Genomic DNA, 21,189 nt, shown 5'->3' with positions numbered 1-21,189 from the left:
ACTAATGATGACAAAATAGTTCAATTCCATTAAAAACGTATTAATTTTAGCAGAAACAAACACCAAACAATGTGGCTCACAATATATCAGAGTGCCTATTTAGGAATGGCAGCACATTCACACTTTAGCCTTCTTTAAATAGGTGGAGCTTATGCCCCTGCGCACTGTACGCGACCAGAAGATTTGAGCATTGCCCAAAATATTTGAATCTCCTCCAAGATTCCTACCGCTTGTCAATGGCATCAAGCAGGAAACCCAAATGAATCTCAAAATTGTTGAAAAAGCTTCCACATAAAACAAAGAGCTACCCTAAACAGATGGCATCAATATGTATTCAGCTACTGTAAAACACTTATTTTAAAACCTTTAGCACAAAATACACCAAAGAGCGTGGCTCACAATATATCCACATGCTTGTTTAGAGATAGTGGTGCAGGATGCCCCCACCTGCTTTTAAATCGGTGGAGCCTCTTCACATAGTAGGCCGCAAGAAGACTGGAGCATTGCCTAAGAGATTTCATTACCGCCCAAGATGGCTTCCGCTTGTCAATGGCACTGAGCGGGAAGCCCAACTAAAAATCACAAAATTGTTGAAAACAATTTCCCATAAAACAAATAGCATCCAGGAACAGATGGTGTTATAACATTTGTTCGGTGGTAATAAAATACCTATTAAAAAAAATCAGCAGCAAAATACACATTTAACAGCAAAATGCAACATGGCTCTTAATAAATCCAAATCCATGCTTAGAAATTTTATTTACAGAGCACTATAATGCCACCATCATTGATGTAGCCAAGCAAGCATTGGCACATTTGATAGGTCTGGCCTTGGCAAACTGTGCAATGGTTCTTTTATATTGCAAGCATAGGCCACATAAGGACAAAAAATCTAAACGTGCCTGTCTCGTTCTTGCATTAAGAATTTGAAATTTGAAAAACACTCACTACTGAGGTTACTTTCCTAGTGATGTTTTGTTTCAGACAACAAGGCTTTCAGTGGCGCCATGCATGTTAGTATTGTTGTAATTTGTGAAGGAGATAAGTATAAATCACCATGTAACCAAGCGCTCAAATTACAGGCAGCTACAATGTTACTTAGCCCTGTATAATTCAGAAAAGGAGATGGAAAATAAATCACTGTCGAACTGGGCACCCAGAGTAAAGGTAAAATAAATAACTTGTGTTTAAATTTAATAAAGGATAAAAATAAAAAGCATACTTTAAACCAGCTTTGCCACTGAAGTGTATAGAGCTATTTTTAGGCTGACGTGATCAAGGTTCACAGGTTTTACAGAAACTCAGAGTGAGGGAGGGAGGCAATGGGTAAAGTGGGTGAGCTGACCCTTTTCCCTATGCTGTTTGCTGTGGTGAGCGGAATCAAAATGTGATTACCAGTTTAGCAGACCAAAGAATGGAGTCTTCTGACCAAATGCCCCCTACCTAGGTACATTGAGTATGATTTGTATGGAAAAACAATAGTCTGACAAGGCAGCTACAGCTATTTCAAAAGTCAGACCTAAAAGGTATTTGAGCCTGGACATCAGGAATATATTTGACCAATTCCTTGTACACTCCACTATTATTGTGAAGTAAAAATGCTTCATTAGGGACAGCCGTCATCACACATACATGTCAATTGTATAAATCTTGTCTGTGTCTTTAATCAGGGGAAGAAGGTATTCTCTGTGTTCAAAAGTTCAGGAAGCTTATCAATGGCAGTAATGCCTTATGCATTTTTGCAGCTAAATTATGGGAGTACCTACCATTAGACTTGGCATCAGTAAGCTGATTTCATTCATTAAGGGACTAAGAACCTGGCTACATGAGAAGTGGAATACCGTTGATTTGCTTGTGACGTTTTGTTTTTCATCCCGGTTGCTTTTCTTAGGAACCCAAGGTGGATTTGTAGATCTTACATCCACAATGGTTGTGGAGTTGATATTTTGTTTTATTTTTTTGGTATAGTGTTCAGTGCTTAATTTGAGCCAGTGGTTGCCATTGCGGGTCACCAGGACTTCTTTTTGGGGACCTGCACTTATGTTTCCCCTATTAGATATTTACTGAGTGCAAGAGAGGTAAAACACATAGATCTCAAAGAAAGAGGAAGAAAAAGACGTCAAAAACCATCACAAACAGAAAGTGGGGGGCCTGGAAATGCAAGAAAAAGGGCGAGGGAGTGTCTAGTAGTGGATTAAAGACTACCAACCTTGGTATTCGGTGCGCCGACATGTAATTGCTTCAACCATGAACATCTGAGCGAAGCTAAGAGCACCGGCACTCTTTCTTCCACAAATGAAGCATTAATTAGTGTTTATTCAATGCACTTTCCACAAAGATTTTTAACACTTGTACATCTCTCAATATTGTACATAAAAAAGTTGGTAGGAGTACAAGTTTTGGGTGTTGGAGATGGTGTAACATGTGCAGTTGTGGATGTACTGTTGTTCTGAAAGACTCCCAATCCAAGAGCAATATTTCATTCAAAATGGAACAATGTTTAGATACAGGTTTTATTCAAGGGACATAAGTAACAGCCTTTCCTTATTTTCCAAAATTCTACAGGATAATTATCAGTACCTGTAAGCATTTGCTCTTTCAAGAAACAATCTGAAAGAATAGAAGGATGATGGGTGAGGAAAGAACCCATATATGGAGAAAGGGACCATGAAATAAAATGATTTGTGTATTGAATTGACGCGATGAGCCAAATACAAGATTTTAGTGCAGTGAATTAGGCAGAAATGTGACTCTGAATCTGAACAGTAAATAAAGTTTCAGAACCCATTTGGGAGGGGCTGCAGAGCAGGCAGGGGCTACTGGGACACATTTGTTGAGGATGTGGCCATTTGCCTCTAAGCGCCGGGGCCTTTCTTACTATGGGTTTTCAGACTGGGCTAAGTGCAACCACTTCAGCATTTGACTCTCAGTCATTGCAATGGTGAGAGCTCACAGGCTTCACATGTATGTTAGTGTTGGGGAACCACAGAATGAGATCTCAAAAGACACCAAGAACATGGCTGTCCAGCCCAGTACTTCATTTAGCAAAAATAAAATACTTTATTACACAATAAGGTGCAATACACACATTAACAGAAAATGTATCAACTACCCGATAAACCGGTGAAATGCTAATGCAGCTAGACTTATCCCACCCTCATCACTCTATCCCCCCTCAGCACCTCTTGTATCCCAGAGCCTTTCAGGTGCAGAAAACAGTGCAGGTTTAGTGCTTCCACTGTATTCGTTTTAGTATTTCAGGGCAATATTAATGTTCAGTCTCTCACGCTGTGGTAGGCCTCACGTAGGCCTCCCACTCTAAGTCCATGTTCACTGAAGTCTTGAAGGCTGCAGTCGAGACACTGCCATACAAGCCACACAACAGTGTCCCAAACAAAGAGATGCCTGTCTTCAGTAGCTGTTCCTTTTACGGGAATGACAGCATCAGCTGTAGGTGGGAAGTGCAGTTGCAACATGTCTACTCCCTCCAGACTGGTAAGTCTTCTTAATAGTCTCTGAGCCTCCCTGAGTTAGGGCAGTGCATGTAGTCCTCCTTCCAGATACAGATAGTGGTGTGGCAACATAGTAACTTTTAAGAGCAATGGCTGGCCCACCAACACACCTGATGTACAGTTTTTATCAGTAGAGAAGTGGAAGCACTGGGTTGTGGGACATTTTGCTATTCCCCTGAAATTGCAGAACGTTCCATCACAGAAATGTTCAGTTTAGAACCCAATTGTAATATTTTCAGGGCATTCTGGGTTAAAAAAAGCGATGCCATCTTCACAAGCCACAAAACCCAGCACTCCCTCTGGTGAGTAGTTTTCAAAATTGTTTTCTGGGTGTAAGAAATTGGGTTATTTGTTAAAGGGGTGATGACCCACCTTAAGTAATAAACACAATCCTTATCAGTATGAGCCACTCAAGTCACTAAATAACCAGAGCTCAACCAACTGGTAACTATGGCATAGATCAGACAGGCTAAGCTTAGAAGCAATGTATAAAGTATTTGTTCAGTACCAAATTAGTAATAAAATCAAAACACAGGAAAAATCACAAACCAATTTAGAAACATAGAGTACATTTTAATAAATGTAATAAATTCAGTGACACCAAAACAACAAAAAGCTAATAAGTGGAACCGGAGATATGAATTTATGAAGTTTTAAATAAAGACAGTGCCAAAAAGCCAGGACCTGCAATGGAGCATGGGATGGATACAGGGACCCGGCTTGACCAGGTTGGAAGTTTTACCTTGGCCCTTAGGCTAAAAATGGAAGTCTAAAATCTCCAGCAGCGCAAGGCAGTAGGCTGTACCTAAGGAGGACTTCACAAGGTTGCATAGCCGTTGGATGAGGTCCCATTTTGGTAAGAAGGTTCCAAGAGGGACAAATTCGAATTTTTCACCCAAGAAATGTCTCTCACAAGCTGAATACTGTAGGTGCCTTTGCCCCGTCAAGATTTCTACATTCACTTTTTTAGAGCTTGAATTCCTGCAGTGGGGAAAGGCTGGAAGCAGTAGCATAAGATGACTCCAAGACACTGTTTATCTTCTCTGCAAAGCCCTGTTGAAATATATATGCTGCTGAGGAAAAAGCTCCGAGCGGGAGACACCTGAATCTTCAGCCCTTGGTCAGATTGGCTTGGCAGGTTTGTCCCAGTTTTCCACAGGTCTTTGGAGACCTTGGGGCAGATGTATCAAAACACCTATTTGCGATTCTCAAATAGCGATTTTTTGAGAATCGCTATTTGAGAATTGCAAAATGGTATGTATATAAAAATTCTATATTTTTTTTGCGATTTCTTAAAATTCCTTAATTGCGAGTAGCAAATTTCTAATTGCAATTAAGGAATAATTTCCCATTCATTTCCATGAGCCAGGAGACCCATAGGAAGGAATGTGAAGTTATTCTCAATTTGCGATTCGCAATTTGCTAATCGCAAATTGAGAATAATTTCAAGGGTTCAAAGGGTGTCTGAAGGACACCCTGCTGCACCCCTGAAATGTACATGTGTGCGCATATGGCGGACATACATGCCCTAAGGGTATATATGAGTGCCACATGGTACCTTTACAAATGCCAAAAAGTGCATTTGTAAAAAATTTCGCAAATTACCACCAACTTCAAGTTGGTGGTAATTTGCGATTTCTTAGTGTAAATTCGCAAAACTTAATTGGTTATTACATAGCATTTAAGGAATCGCAATTTGCGATTCCTTAAATGCTTACGCAATATTAAGGAATCGCAAAATTTGTGATTCCTTAATATTGCGATGCGTTTTAGTTGATGTATTCCATTTTCGGATTTTTTTGTCGCAAATGCTGCTTTTTACCTATTTGCAGCGTTTGCGACAAAAAAATTGTTTGATACATATGCCCCTAAATGTTTCTGAATCCAGGATTTCAGTGATGGTAGGAGAGGTCCACACAGACTCAGCCAAGGGTTCTTGGACCTCCGAAACTGTACTTCGGTGTCAGGACTCACTTACGAACAGTAGTGTCCAGGGCAGGGCCAGTTGGAAATGGTCCACGTAAATCTTCAGGAGAGTCTTCATGTAGCTTTGATAAGTCAGACATATACACCTTGGAGTCCACCTCTTTGCCCTGGGTAAAAGGGAGAGAGCAGGAATTTAAAGGTTTTTTTTGGGTCTCAGACAGCAGGTTCACTCCTCTTCTGATTTTCCTTAGTTTCAGTAGTGTTCTGAGGAGGATAATGATGATGCCACATTTATACCTGGCACTATCTACTGAGTAGGGTGACCCCTGCCTCTTCAGGAAACATCCTTTACGACGCAACTTTTAGCACGCAGTACCTTTTCAACGCAGGTTTTTCAACGCAAGTCATTACAACGACTTGCGCTGGGGGGCGCTCTAGGATAGGTAATAGTTTAATTTACTATCCAACACCTTCCCTACTATCCACGGGGACTGGAGTTGGAATACTAAATTAAACTATTCACTATCCAGCACCCCCCAAAGCAAGTCGTTGTAACGACTTGCGTTGAAAAACCTGCATTGTAAAGGCATGCGTGGTAAAAGCATGCGTTGTAACAATGTACATCCGCCTCTTCCCTAGCCAATGGGATAAAAGTTCACAGTGATAACCCTAACTATACTTGCAGCATTTGCTGTGTGTTCCACTGCAAGCAATCCAACAGTGCCCCTCTCTGCCTTAATCCAAGATAGTGGAACCCTTTTCCCCTTGTGCAAAGACGTGTGCCCACCCCAGAGGCATCACCACCCCCTTTTGTACCGCTTTTGGCCGCCATAAGTGTGGCAGGGTATGCTCAGACGTGAGTCCTTTGCTCACTTTGCCACTGGATTCAAGCAAGCTGGGCTGAAGACGGCTGGAATGCCAGAAACCGGTCCTCGGAAGCTTGTTTCCGGTCCAGGGAAGACATGGCTTGGCAGTTTGGGCTGGACCGTTCCCATGAGGCGCAGGGTCAGATTGATTTGCATATAGCCATGTCTGAACTGGGGTGGCAGAGTGGGCTAAAGAACGGTGATGGATTAAACCCAGATCTTTTGACTGGGTGTGAGTGTTTTATTGATTCAGATGCTCCGTCCATCACCACCCCCTTTTGTACCACCCCAGAGGCATGGCCAGGGGCGTGAGTAACCCCTCCTCTATAATCACTTCAAATCAGTTCTAGGGGCAGCTCCCTCCCCACTGGGATTAAAGCAACCTGTGAGGACATCTTTAATATTAGATCGAAATATATCCTACTTTTTAATAACATGAACCCTGTCTGATGGGCCAACTTTGGCATAACTTATTAATATTTGAACGGAAAAGTGTAGACCTGCAAAAAGGGTTTATTTGGACAGGTCAAATTGCTGAAGCGGATGTTTGCACTGCCAGTATATTGGGTGACAAAATAGGTGACAAAATAGGTGTTGCAGTCCACTAGTGGCATTTACCTTACAGGCCCTGGGTACACTTTGTGGCAATTCCTATGGACTTTAGGGAAGTGAAATATGCCAAGTAGGTTCATGCTACACACAGTTGTGCCATTTTAATGGGGAGTGCAGCATTGTCTGATATTTGCTATTATCTATTACATTTCTTTGTATTTTCGGCTTCTGTAAGTCAGTGTCCCCAATAGCACCTTTTCAAAAAACTTACTCTGAATTTCCTGGCATTATGGGTAATCTAGAACTTGGATTGGTTCAAATGATTACCTAACCTTAAACTCAGATTCTTGTGGATATTTCAAAATAAATACTTCTTTTCACCTCCACTTTATATTAATTACAATGTTAACCATCAAGTAATGCATGTTCTGTACTTAATAAAACTATATAAACCACAACTCCACTGTTGGCTGTGGGTATCATGTGATTTTTAACAAATTAGAAGCATTAAAAATGTATGCAACTGGAATGGGGCTATTCACAAATGTAAACTTACATGTGAGCAGATCTACACATGTAACTTTACTCTTACACTCTGTTGTAAGTGTACCACTTTTGGCTCTGCACCATTTATGTGTGTGTATTTACTACGGAGACACCCAATACGGCTTTAGGGCAGGGAGGTCCACTAGCGATCAGTGTTTGAATTTGTATATGCTGACTGCCAAGTACACCATAGCTAGTGATGAATCCATTTACATGGGTTTTATGGACTTGGCAGCAGCATTTGACCACGTGAACAGGGAAAAACTGTGGGGCATGATGCTCAGCTTGGGGATAGAGAGCGGCCTAATTAAGATCTTGAAAGAACTGCATAGTGATACTACTGCCAAGGTCCGCTTCAATAGGGAGGGGGGGCTGACTAGTTCCTTTCCTTGCAAGAGTGGAGTCCGCCAAGGCTGCATTCTTGCTCCCTTTTTGTTTTCCCTTTATGTCAACAACCTAGAGCAGTTTCTGCTAGGATTGAAGGCAGATTGTCCAAGGGTGGGGTCGCGGCATATTCCCGTTCTGCTTTATGCAGATGATGCGGTTTTGATCGCACGCACACCGAGGAGCCTTCAAACCCTGATTGACGGATTTGTAAGCTTTATGGGCGCCCTGGATCTCTCTGCAAATCTCAGTAAATGTTATGTGCTCCTGGCAGGGAAAAAAAATGCCTCTAAATTTACCTACAAAATAGGGAGCCATACATTGGAAGAGGATAAAACATTTCCTTACCTTGGTGTTACATTTGATGGTGCCTTGCGGTTTGATACCTTGGTGGAGGAACGCTGCGGTAAAATGGTATCATCTAACGGGGCAATTGCTAGTTATGGCAGGAGGCTAGGAAGATGGTCCCCGGAACAGGTGTTAAACCTGTATAGCTCTGTATCATGCTCCAAGGTAATCTATGGGGCAGAGGTATGGGGCTTTGTTAATACCACTAGCATACAAAGAGAAGAAAACAAATACCTGAAGTCAGTTCTGAGGGCCCCACAATGTACTGCTGGTTCGATTGCCCACAGTGAGTTAGGGAGACCATACATAGAAGATCTGATAAAGTTGAGGCCTATTATAGCCTGGCTAAAAATTTGGTTGAACCCGGAGGCGTCACTAAGTAGAGAAATTTTATCAGATTGTCTAAAGAGGGACAAATGTATGCGGATCCCTTGGCTGCTTTATGTAAAGAATAACTTAGAGGAGCTAGGCCTTGGGAACCTCTTCTTTCACCCTGCATCGATTGTAGCCCAGGACAAACAGCAAGTGGGGAGAATATTCCTGGAACAGAAAACCATGTGCAGAGAGGTGGCGGAAGGCTGTAAAAAGACTGTGAGGGCCCATCGCCAAGTAAAAAGTGTTCAAGGCATGGAGCCGTATTTGTTTCTCATGCACAATGCCCAGGATAGGTTCCTGATGTGCCGATTTAGACTTAACTTACTCCCATTCATGTTGGCATCACCAGCGGGGTTTGTCACAACAATAGACCAGAAGGGGCCCTGCGGCTGCGACAACAGGTCTCCGCAGGATTCCCTTCATCTGGTCTTACTTTGCCCTCTCTACTCTATGCCCCGGCGAAAATACCTTGTAAATATCCTGAAAAAAGCTAATTTGGTCCACGCAAGGGAGGCATTACTTTTCTTACAGAAAGCCGAGGACCCTTTGACACTGTGTAGCATCATGAATTTTATTAAAGTTGCCTTAAGATTAAGACTCACTAGAGGTGTAGATTGAAACCTTTTATTCTCTTTTTTAATGTTAAACAAGGCCATACTGCTGTAGCTATGTCTGTAAATTTATTGCACAAAGAATTCTGAAATGTTTAATGCTTTTTTATTGTGTAAATATGAATGTGCTTTTATGGTGTTTTTTAATCACCGAATAAAGATTCTTTGAATTGAAATACTACGGAGTGTAGACATATATGTCTCCATCCCTTGAATTGAGAGGGTGGAGTCTAATTTCTGAGTGCAAAGTCACTAATAGAAAGTTTCACACATAGGCACCAGGACAGAAATCTCCCTTCAGTAAAGTATATGGAAAATGTAAAAAGTATATTAAACGTTTTCCAAAATTTGAAAAAATGTTTTACTGTTAAATATTCATGGTAAATAATTATATTTACTTTTAATGTAGAAACATATAAACATGTTACAGATTGAAAACATAATCTTAAATTAAAATTTAAATTATTTTAAATATATTAAATAAAAATAAAAATATTTTTGACGTATACATTAAAAAATTCCTAAGTAAAATAAAAATATATATGTCATAAAAATCAAAAAGTGATGTGTATAATTAATTAAAAGGAATGTAATGTGTTTAAAAGAAAATAAGTTGCACTGAAATTTTAATTTAAAAACAGTTAATAAAATGTTTAAAATTAAACCATGTTTTATTTACAGACGTTTGCAATTAATAAAAAGTATTTACGTTTTTAAATAGTTGAATTATTTTAATTTATTTTAACATTTTCTATGGGGTTTATTATCAGTCCCTAACACCATTATTTTCGATATTATGTCATTTATGACTGTTTTGGGTCATTTTTGGCTGTAGCACCTACAGAACATCAGCTTTTGAATAGCAACAGACTTACCTACTCTTTTGTGGGTGAGAGCAAGCCACATTTTGGGACTAAATGAAGATGTATAAATTAGATAGACATTATACAACTAACTTGGATCCTAAAACATGTGTTATGAAACACAATAGCATTATGAGAGGTACCTCGATCAAACATTTTCGTATTATATAAGAAACCTATTTAAAACATTGTTTGGCAACTCTCACCCTTTCAGAATGTCAGTCTTAGATGGACCCCAAGTATCTCTATTTTATGTTATTGTTTTTGGCCTCATTGGGGATGAGATCTGCTTTCTCTTTACCAATCTATCCTATTCAAAAGTGATGCAAAAAAGTACAAAATGTTATTTTTATTATTTACTTTCCAGCGCAAAGCTTGTTTTGCGCTTGAAAGTTGTCTAAAAATAACACAAAGCAGCACAAAGGGAACCCTTCCAGTACAAAATCTATGCTAGGCTCGTACATACACACCCTGGCACTATGGCTCAAAGGTGTGTATGTGGTGCTTTGCATCAAAATTCTGCGCCGGTGCCATGGAGAGGTGAGGAGAGACCCATATCTCTGTAGATATGGTGTTTTCCTGCTCTCTTCTTCTCATGCAGCACAGCGTAGCATTTTTAGCTGCTGCCCTGCATTGTGTGAGAAATTAACCAATCTGGCCCTTAGTGTGCCATTTTGCGAAGCTAATTATAGTATGAGAGCAAAGAATCGAAGGTCATAAACTCTAAGGTGAAAAACCGCACAATTGTTTCCTGTTTTGCCTATTTTTTATTTTACATTTTGGAAAGTCCTTCCATTTCATTACCTTTGCCACCATGAGGTGTGCAGCAGTAGGAGTCATGGAGGAGTAATACAACATGGGCTCACCTGTGTAGATCTCTTATCCCATAAAAAGTGTGGTGTCCTGCCACCCACCCTACCAACATCTGCCCATGAGTGATAACAGCATCAAACTGTAAACATACGTTTAAGGTGCACTAAACACAAGAATCATAATGTTTTGGAAATCCAAGGGGTACTATACCCAAATGATACATTAAAAATTTTGTGCATGTTGAAACATCACTTAAAAAGCAATGCATACTAAACTAATGAAAACCAAATCTCTGAAATGTAATATCCTGAATAAAGCCCGATTGTCCTTTTTGTATATATATAAATTTATTCAAAAAACGTGCACTACAAATCCCATAATGCCCATCATGGCAGAGATGGGTATATAAAGCGAAATCAAAGAAGGACTAACCATGAAGAAAGCCGTGTGAGAGCTGTCATTGTTGTAGGGCTGGGACATCACAATTAGGACGATCACTCACATGGTCTAATGGTACGCGGGCGATGCTCTGGTGTATCTGAGTCAACTAGAATACTCTGATCCTATTATGCTGGCTCTCCAAGCTTAACGTGAACTGGGTTAAGTCTAACCTGTTTCCATTGGGTGGAATGGGGGAGGTTCTTTTATAGGGACTACCGTTGGTGAGACTCTCTTGGGAGACCTCTAATGTTGGGTATCTTCGGATGAGGATGACGAGGAACCTGAGATATTGATTCCCTCAATATTGGCAGGGTGCTGGAAGGTCTAAAACACTCTGTGAGATTCTAGAACACTCTCCGGTTGTCCTTGATGGGCAGGCTAGCATTGGAAAAGATGAGTATCTTACTGTGCTGCCTTTATATCTTCCAGGGGGCTATGTATTATATCCCTACAAAATATTTTTCTGAACTGGATAGATTGATTGTGGAACTGCTTCGAGCCTCAGGGAGAAAGAGGGTAGGCTGGCTATGCTCAAGGGGACCTGGAAGCAGTGGGAATTGGATATTGCATGTGTGTAGCTCTATTATCTGGCTGCTCAATTGCAGCATTGAGATCACTGGTTCGATGAGGTGGACTATTGGGATAAAAAGTTGTAGGAGGGCACCTTGCAGAGGTTCCACTACCAGAGCTCCTTATGTTTGGTGCTGGAGTTCCAAGCTCAGTCTCATACATGACCTGGCAGTTGTGTCGCACCTGGGATAGGGATGCACCAGCCATGTTATGTTATGCTATGTTAATCCATTTCATAGAGTGCACAGCTGCCCAGCCTGGGAACCCCAGCACTGACCGGAGAATAAGCAACGAACTGTCTAAAAGGTTTTTAACAGAAAAGTTATCTGAAAATATGGGTTTTTATTAGCTTACTAAAGCTTAACAGATTGTTATTTAACCTGAGCTGGACAGGAAGAGATTTCCATAATTTGACAGTGAGGTAAGCAAATGAGCCACCTCCCCAGCTCGCTCTCTTTATTCCAGGGACAGCAAGGAGGGAGAGGTCATTCGACCTTAGTGCTCTGGGGATTGTATGTCCAGTAGTGAAGTGCTGCAGGACATGTGGAACAGGTGAATATTTTGACCTGTGGGCAATGCATAGGGTCTTAAATTCTATTAGTTTATTGATAGGTAACCAGTGCAATTGCACCTGAGCCGTGCATGCTCAATTCATCTTGGGCAAACCCAAAAGGGCTTGTGCTGCAGCATTTTGAGTGACCTGCAATTTTTTTGCTATATTAGCTGGGCTGCCCAAGTACAGGAAGTTGCCGTAGTCGAGGCATGAGAGGATCAGGCCTTGGACCATCATCCTCCAACACTCCATAGGAAGCCACTTGAGCGTTTTTCCAAGGGATTTTAGAAGGCCAAAACAAGTACCAGTCACTTTCTTTGCCTGGGAGATCATGGTCAAATCGTTGTCCAAGGTAACACCAAGGCTCTTAACATCAGATTGAGGGGTGGGGGACTCAACCAGACAAAGGGGGCATATAAGTTCTTCCCACAGCGATGGGTTGTTGCTCATACCATCACCTCTGTTTTGTCTCCATTCAGCTTAAGGGAAGTTGCCGCCATCCAGCTGGCCACCTGTTCTAAGCATGTATTACATTTCTTAGAGGTGCATATGGTGTCAGGTGACATGGAGATGAAAATCTGAGTGTTGTCTGTGTAGGATACTATAGTAAAACCATGGGCACAGATGATGTCTGAAAGAGGTCTAACATATATGTTGAAGAGTCTAAAGCTCAAGGAGAAGCCCTGCGTCACTCTACATTCTAACTTATGGGCATCCGAAAAGAAGGGTCCTTCTCTAATTTGGAAGCTTCTGCTGGTTTAAAATGCAGTTAGCCATTTTAATGCTGTCCCTGTAATCCCTATTGCTTTCATCCTGTCACTCAAGACTGAGTGAGAGGCGGTGTTGAAAGCTACACTCAAATAAAGAAGAGTGAGTTCAGCTGACCCGCCTCAGTCTAAGGGAATTCTCAAGTGTTTATTGGCCAACAGAAGAGCTGTCTAGATGCTACAACCAGGGCTGAAACCAATTTGTGAGTAATGCAGCAGGTTATTGATATCCAAAAAGTTTAAGAGAAACCATTTAGTAGTTTCTATAAGATTTTACTTATGCCTGGCAGCAATGAGATAGGCCTGTAGTTTCCCTGCCTATCAAGGTCTGGGGAGGCCTCCATTAGCCGGATGATAGCGTGCTTCCATGTGTCAGGGACACATCCATCCTCCAGAGGTGTTGTATACGGCCATTAAGGCAGATGATATAACCTCCCCTCCATTTATCAGGATGTTTATTGGGGCCTCTGGAAACTGCCCTTTTGTGTTGATTTTGCGCGAACAGTGTTCGTCAACCAGTGTCATGCTGGGAGTTGTGAAACCCTGCAAGATCTATATCCCAATGATAAATTTGTTACATTGGTCGATGCTATGGAAGCCAATAACTTGGGGCCAGGGCAAGTTTTACAGTTTGCCAAGACTGCAGCTACAGTAAGAGGAATCTGGTTAACATTTCTGGATGCACCCGAGGAGTCCCACACTCTTGTGTCATAGCTCAATATAGCTAGGGGGCGCAAGTTGATATCCCATCTTTGCAGGGCACTGCGGAAGGACTTCCCATCCTGCACCCTAACAATTCAGGGTAGAAAGCAGGATATACTGGGTGACCCACTTACAGATAAGGAGTGGGAAGGTATATATGAGGGGGTGAAGAGGACCTCCACCAATACACAATTAAAAAAAATTCAATAAAATGTACCCCTCCAGTAGTACATATCCCTAACAACATTGCAGTCTATTTATCTTGAGAGTGTATTTTCCTGTCTGTGCTGTTTTTCATCTGGAGCAGAATTCTTGCTCATGCTGTCGGGGTGCTCCAGACTAGACACGGATTGGCAAGACTGAGTACAGCTATGGGATGGGATATCCGCAGATGTATTAAACAGAACTTGCTAGGTATGATTCCAGTACGAAAGAAGAAACATTTGAAAATTCATATTGCTGGAACTAGTGATTGCTGAGCATAGGGTGGTGATCCAATGGATCTCCCTTAGCCATACCTTGGTGGACAATTGGATGAGAGACATGACAGAGTGGAAAGTGGAGGAAGAAAGTCACATGCGGATATCTTGTAGTGACAATAAATTAGAGGATAATTTACTGGCATGGGCGGCGAGGCTCACTTAGGTCCTCGAGTTGCCATAGGCTAGACCACCGTGAGAAATACTTGGCACATTGGATGAGTAGTACAGAGGTGATACATGGAATGCCAGGTGGGATGGGAACATGTGGAGGGGGAAAGGAGAATTGACGATACAGAGTGTATCTGGAGCACCATGAGCCTCTGGTGCCCACACCATAAGCAAGCACTCTAGACAGCTCTCCTTCGAGGACTTTAGTGAATGTCCTATATATTGTCCCATGCGAATGTTACAGTGATGCACAGTGGGTGGGGGTGAGGGTATGTTAATGTGATATGAAAGATGCTATAACTTTGTGTTCCTGAGTATAACAAATGGCAATAAAAATGTATACTTAAAAAAAATAACAAGTATATCTGACCTGCAAAGGCCCGTATCTGGGGGGGGTAATGTGATAAGTGGGACAGAGGAAGTGAGTGCTTCCCCTTATGACGTCACAGCTGTGAAAACAACTTTTGTTACCCACAGCTGAGATTTAATAGCCTTAGAAACCAGATTCAGAATGTGGTAATCACTCTACTGTTACTCAATGAGAGACATGCACAACAAAATGATTATCTTTGTTAAAGCTCAAAAGTCTCATTCCTTCTTCAATGAAAACTACTGTTGAGTTCATTACAATAATTTTTTGAGTAATCTATTAAATGAAATCTGTTTTATGTATAAAGGTATTGAATAGTACATGAACTTTACTAATGCTAAACAGTTTTCTAAGTGATGTTTTAAATAAATGCTATTTCTAGAGGATATATTTTATGGAACGTGTTTTATATCTGAAAACTCATTTGATGTTGGTTGACTCGCCACATCATTCTTGGATTAATTTGTAAAGGAAGCTCAAGTCTGGACCTTACCGGTGAGTGACCATAGAAATAAAATTAAATGACAGTTCAAATGTTGATCCGTTGGAACTTGTCTTTACATGCAGAAACTAATTTTGTCAATAACTCACTTTTCAGCAACAGCTTCAAATCGAAAGTTGTCGTGAGAAATTCCTCACTCCTGAGATCAACAACTTCATCAGTATCATTGTGATGAGTGACTCGCACCCACCCTGGAAAAATCTGGATTGGGCCATAACTCAAAACGGAAGCACAGTTGGAAAAATTATTGAAGAGTTAATACCACAAGTGCAGCATTCAGGTTATTTACTTCAGTCCTCAGAATTGCCATCTGAGCTGCACGACGGCCCATCATACAACCGACAGCAGCCATGTCTAGGCCCTTCCTCTGGGTGTGATCCCGAATCTCAAAGTACTTTGTCAAGTGAAGCATATGGGCTTGTTTTGCGTGCATCAAACTCTGCTCCAGCGCAAGAACAGAATTATCGGATCCAGAATGGCATGTGTCCAGCTGACATTGCCTACAGGTCACAGGTTAGTACAAACCTTCCAGGTGAAAGGACGCATGAGTTGGACAGTCTACAGCAGACCACAATGCAGTTAGGAGTATCACCAGTGATGACCAATGTGGATCCGAGTATAAACAATTTCTTACAAACACAAAATGAAGCAAAGGCAGATGAAGGAGCATGTAATACTATTGTATTAGACTGGGATCGCAGAACTGGCCGGCTTAATATTCCCAGTCTCTATGATCTTGATATTGAACCTGATGAAGAAGAAGGACAAATGTGTGGTGAGTGTGACCAACATCCAGGGGATGGACTTTTGTCAAAAGTGTATGTGAAGCAGACATCACAGGAATCCACAGAAGAAGAGGACTTGTGTCTCTTGCAGTTCAGCGGAAAATGGGATTTGCACATACAAATGTAACTTCAGAGATTTCCGGTTCTCTAGCTAGACATTCCTGGAATTCGCCACCCTGGACCTCATGCCAATGCTGCTGCCCCTTGCTACTTTAGAATTTGACAGTTTGTTTATTTTTTTTCTCTTGGTGTGTCTGTCACTGCTCTGCAGTGATGCCTGTCACACATGTCCTTGTGTTCGAATTTCCTTTTGTGTAATAGTGCAATATGATCATCTTGAGCTCTGTCCTGCACGGCACCACAAACTCTTGCACAGATGCCCTAAAAACGTTCCTCACATTTTCTTTTTTCGTTTTTTCTGTGGTCGCGTTATTTTATGTTCATTGAAAAAAAGCCATCCGAGGTTGACTACACCTTAAGATCTTATCTTTTTCTGTGTAACTGCATAGTAATTGTGGGTGGAAGCCTGATTTACTTTATTACAAACCTTTCTAAATCAGATGGACCTTCCTCCAAGCTTTTCTTTCGACGAACCTTCTTCCAAGCTTTTCTTTCACTTGGTGCTTGATTCTCTGCCATTGAGCTATTTTTCATTTATTTATCCAGTGTTTGGTGTTTGGCACCTTACCTTTATATCTGAATTATCATTTAACCGTGAAAACTGTCATATATATATTATTTGTACATTTTGAACTGCTTCAAAGTGTGATATATGGATTTCTTCTTCTCTTTTAGAAAGAGGCTTCCATAATATGAATGAATGAATGAAATAATGTATAGAGCGTGCAATACCCTAGGGTGGCTTATCGCTACACAGACTGTAATAAGGAGACCCCCTGCCAGATGGACACATCTGGCAAGCACATTCATCTATTGAGTAAACAGCCAGGTCTTCAGTTGTTTTCTTTCTTCATTAATTATTGTTCCTCTGCTCTTGTTGATTTCCTTTCTTATTTCCCCACTTTTAAACTGTCTATTGCTTTGTTAATATTGTTCTCTTTTGCCTTTCTAATGTCCCCTCCACGTCTACTAAACCTAGGCCTTCTTTTTTTGTTGTGCACAAAATTAATAAAGATGGAGCATCTCTGTATGCATTTAAGCATACTCCATCACAACAGTGACAGAGTGCTTACCGCCAACATTATAGCCCCTGACAAATTTAAATGTGGGCAGACCACAGTTTGACCACGGCGGAGACTACTTGGTCTTCACCATAGCCAAACTGCTCCGATGGATTAGATGATGTCGACGAAGTGGCTATATGTACATCTGCCCAACTAGGATAGGCGGACATATACCTGCCCGTCACTGCCAGGCAAACCATAGCAGTAAGGGGCAGTAATAAATAAAGAATAATGACTCCCATGACGAGTGTGGCAATTTTATCTTTTGTTTTGCAATACCTCTGTCCGCAAAAATATACATTGGCCCCTCAGTTTGTGACTCTTTACTTTCCCTCTCCCTCCCTAGTCTTTCTCGCTGGCTCACTTATACTCACATTCTCCATTCTCTCTTCCCCTCTCCTTTAGTCCTATCCTGGATTTAGCTCTTTACTTACTCTTGTTTGTCCATAAAGTGTGGTGGTCAGCTTACGTGATTACGTTTAAAACCTTTAAAACACATTAAATGCTAAGGTTTTGCATATATTTCATAGCGTTTTGTTATTTGAGCATGTTCTCATTTTAACTTCTTTAACTTATTAATTTTTACACGTTATGCTTGTAAAACTGCAGCCAATTTTACCATAAGATGGTAATAATACTATGACTAAATGTTTGTATTTTTGCACCTATTCCCAAAAATGCCAAAATATGAAAATACTTTTTTCAATAACGTTTTTGAAAAACAGATGTTTCTTCCCTTACTGTATAAAACACCATTGATGGTTGTTTTAAAAAAATATATATATTTCGAAAGTGCTTTTTACTACTGAGTGATACATTTTATAACAGATGGCTTCTCAATGTGTATGATACTCACATACCCCACATTATTTAGCGAAAGTGTAGGGAATAAAAAGAGAGCTGTGCGCATCGACGTCTATTCACCGAAATGCCTGGGGTAGCGAAAGTGACATCACGCGCCCTTTGACCTCCACTTTCACTCACACACACATACTTACACACAAATTCACACATATACACTCTCCCACATAAACACACTCTCACCCAAGAAGCACGCACCCTACATTTAAAAGCATTTTTTACTCACCTCAGCTGCCATTGAAGGCCATTTTCTATCCTATTGTCCTCCATTTTCATTTATTCACTATTAGTGCAATAGAAAATTGACGGAAAATAAAGAGAGTGGAACCCCAGCTGCCAAGGCGTTTCTGGCACTAAATCTGCCACCTCTGAGGCAAGGGGTCACAAAGCCGGTCCTAGTGGTAGCAAAGGGCAAGCCATGCCTGCCACAGCGCTGGGATGCCCCCTGGTAGCCATGCGCTATACAAGAGCCTTTTGCATTCCATTCCATAGGTCGCATCTGCGTCCCCTGGTAACCCCTAAACGATGTCCATGACTGTGCAGTTATGAAATATACACTAAGAGATTAATGTAGAAGTGGGTAGTAATGAAACATCTACCAGATACCTTTGGCTATCTTTCTGCCACATGCAAAAACAACAGTTGATGGACAGAATGCAGAACAATGTCATACATTCACCCCAGTGCAGAGATCTGGGCCTCAATCCATCGTTTTTTTTGCACTCCACACCACCCCAGTTCAGACATGGCTATATGCAAATCAGCCTTGACCCTGTGCCTCATGGGAACAGTCCAGCCGAACTGCCAAGCCATGTCTTTCCTGAACCGGAATCAAGCATCCTAGGACCAGTGTCTGGCTATCAGCCGTCTTCAGCGAGGATAGCTTGACTCCAGTGGTGTGGAGAGCATGGGATTCACGTCTGAGCATACCCATCCCACTCGGGTGACAAATGCAAAAACAACAGTTGATGGACAGAATGTAGAACAATGTCTTACATTCACCCCAGTACAGAGATCTGGGCATAAATCCATCGCTTTTTTGCACTCCACACCACTCCAGTTCAGACATGGCTATATGCAAATCAGCCTTGACCCTGTGCCTATCTTTCTGCCACCTCTTTGATCTGCTGCCCCATTTAGTCGGAGGGCAACCCTGGTAGAAAATTTTACATTTGGCAGGCCAGCTACTTTTACTATGGTGGAGGTGCTGCTTCTGCCACAAAAACAAAAGGCAGCCAGGCTGCCATAATGGAATTGGTCACTTGTCTAGGTATGCACAATGCTTACTGTAAATTGTTTGAATGTTTAGCTGTACCCTATCTTTATATGTAAGTAAAATGTAAGTGTAATTGTTTACATTTTTACATTTATGTAAGTGAATAACTTTGCTTTTGACACTGGGAATGCTTCAGTGACACAGTCTGTTTGTGATGTGTGCGTAGTCATAAATGAGCCATAGTCATAAATGGGCCTTAGGAAGAAAGTGTTCAAAAATGTCAAAACCAAGAAAAAATATCAAAAATGGTCGAGGAATTTTGAGTAAAGGTGCAATGGTACCTCCTGTAAACAGTAATATTCGGCCAGGTTGTTTGAGAGCAACTTTGGGAACATTAATGCTAGTAAAGTCCTGAGCACAATCAGTTGCAAGGAACTACTTAGCATTGTACAGTCTTTACTGCTGTGGAATCTGCATGTGGCTCAAAATAAGTAACCCACAGCAAATGCAATTGTTATAACACCAAGGCCCAGATTTATTAAAAACCATGCAAAACATGCCTAGCAGCCAAAAATGCTGTGTTGCGTGAGAAAAAGAGAGCAGGAGAGCACTATATGTACAGAAAGATGGCCCTCTCCTTCCCTCTCCCTAGTGCTAGCGCTGAAATGTGCTGCTGTGTGAGCACACCTTTGCACCGTAGTACAAGGGTGTATGTGTGAGTCTGGCATAGGTTTTGTACTGAAAGAATACCCTTCCAGTACAAAATAATATGCTTGGACTAACGTTAAACTTTTCCCATTTTGTATGTGTGCTGTACAGTGTAAACCACATAGAGAGTTGGAAAAGAAAGGAGAGATAAAAGCATTTCTCAGTTAGAGCGCCGATTTGAAATGGGTACTATTTTTGGCTGCAAAACCATGTCTACTTTTTTAACAGAAAGAGTTTTGGGTTGCATGGGAACGCCAATGCTAGTGGTGTAGCTGGGGAGGGCGGTGGGGGCAGACCGCCACAGGTGGCATGAGTTTTGGGGGTGGGGTCAGCCACTCCTCCCCCGCTCTTACCTGCGTCAAAAGAATGGCCTGCGCCCCCTTAACCCCCCTTCCGCTTTTACCAGCGGCCGACGCGGGTGGCAAACGCAGGGGCCAACGCGGGGGGCCCAAGGCCTAGCAACGCCACTGGCCAATGCACCACCCATGGAACGCCCATGGAACTTGGTGTTAAGTAGGGCGAAGCAGGGCTATGTGCTGCTTTGAGTTACTTTCAAGTGATTTTCCAGCGCAAACCGAGCTGTGCACTGGAAAGGAAAACTGGTATAAATGATTTTGCATAGATTTGCGTCACTTTTGTGATGGACACAGCGCAAAACAGTAGTAAGTATACCCCCAAGTGTTATATGTTCTCTGTGTTACCTTTCTCCATCTTCTGGACTGCCAACTTCAACAGGACTCGTGAGTTCATTCAACTTCGGCAGTCATCTAAATGTATATAATATTCACTCTGGAAACTCTCATGTAATAACAACATGCCACGCAGTGTAAATAAGAAAAAGTATGTATTAAATGGCCACCCTGTAGTAGGACTCACTGTATTGGTTAAGCTTGACAGCTTCCACAGAGGTTACTGTTACTAACTACTGTAGTGCCCCCAGATATACCATCTTACAGCATTCTAGTCACCTCATAAACCGAGGGCACTTACACATACCAAGATGGTACAGTCTATTACGGAAAGTCTCATAGATTATCACCGACGAGAAAAATTACCTGCAGTGTACATTTCCGTTTTTAAACAT

At 41.5% G+C, this 21,189-nt stretch overlaps 1 protein-coding gene across 3 annotated transcripts in view; it reads left to right on the top strand.

The window, feature by feature from the left end:
- Positions 1-18,044, top strand: part of LOC147708574 (interleukin-20 receptor subunit alpha-like) — a 176,895-nt gene extending 158,851 nt beyond the window's left edge. For 2 of the 3 annotated variants that reach the window (XM_086927249.1, XM_086927248.1), the window contains exon 7: positions 15,448-18,044. In XM_086927249.1, the coding sequence (XP_086783375.1) occupies positions 15,448-16,263 (816 nt within the window). In that variant the 3' untranslated portion in view covers positions 16,264-18,044. The remainder of the gene's footprint in view (positions 1-15,447) is intronic. The other variant, XR_015296647.1, reaches the window with a different exon arrangement.
- The last annotated feature ends 3,145 nt before the right edge of the window (positions 18,045-21,189 follow it).

Source organism: Lissotriton vulgaris, chromosome 6 (assembly GCF_964263255.1).
Source record: "Lissotriton vulgaris chromosome 6, aLisVul1.2, whole genome shotgun sequence".
NCBI lineage: Eukaryota > Metazoa > Chordata > Amphibia > Caudata > Salamandridae > Lissotriton > Lissotriton vulgaris.
The sequence above is the reverse complement of the archived record's forward strand: the minus strand, read 5'-3'. Positions and strand labels throughout refer to the sequence as shown.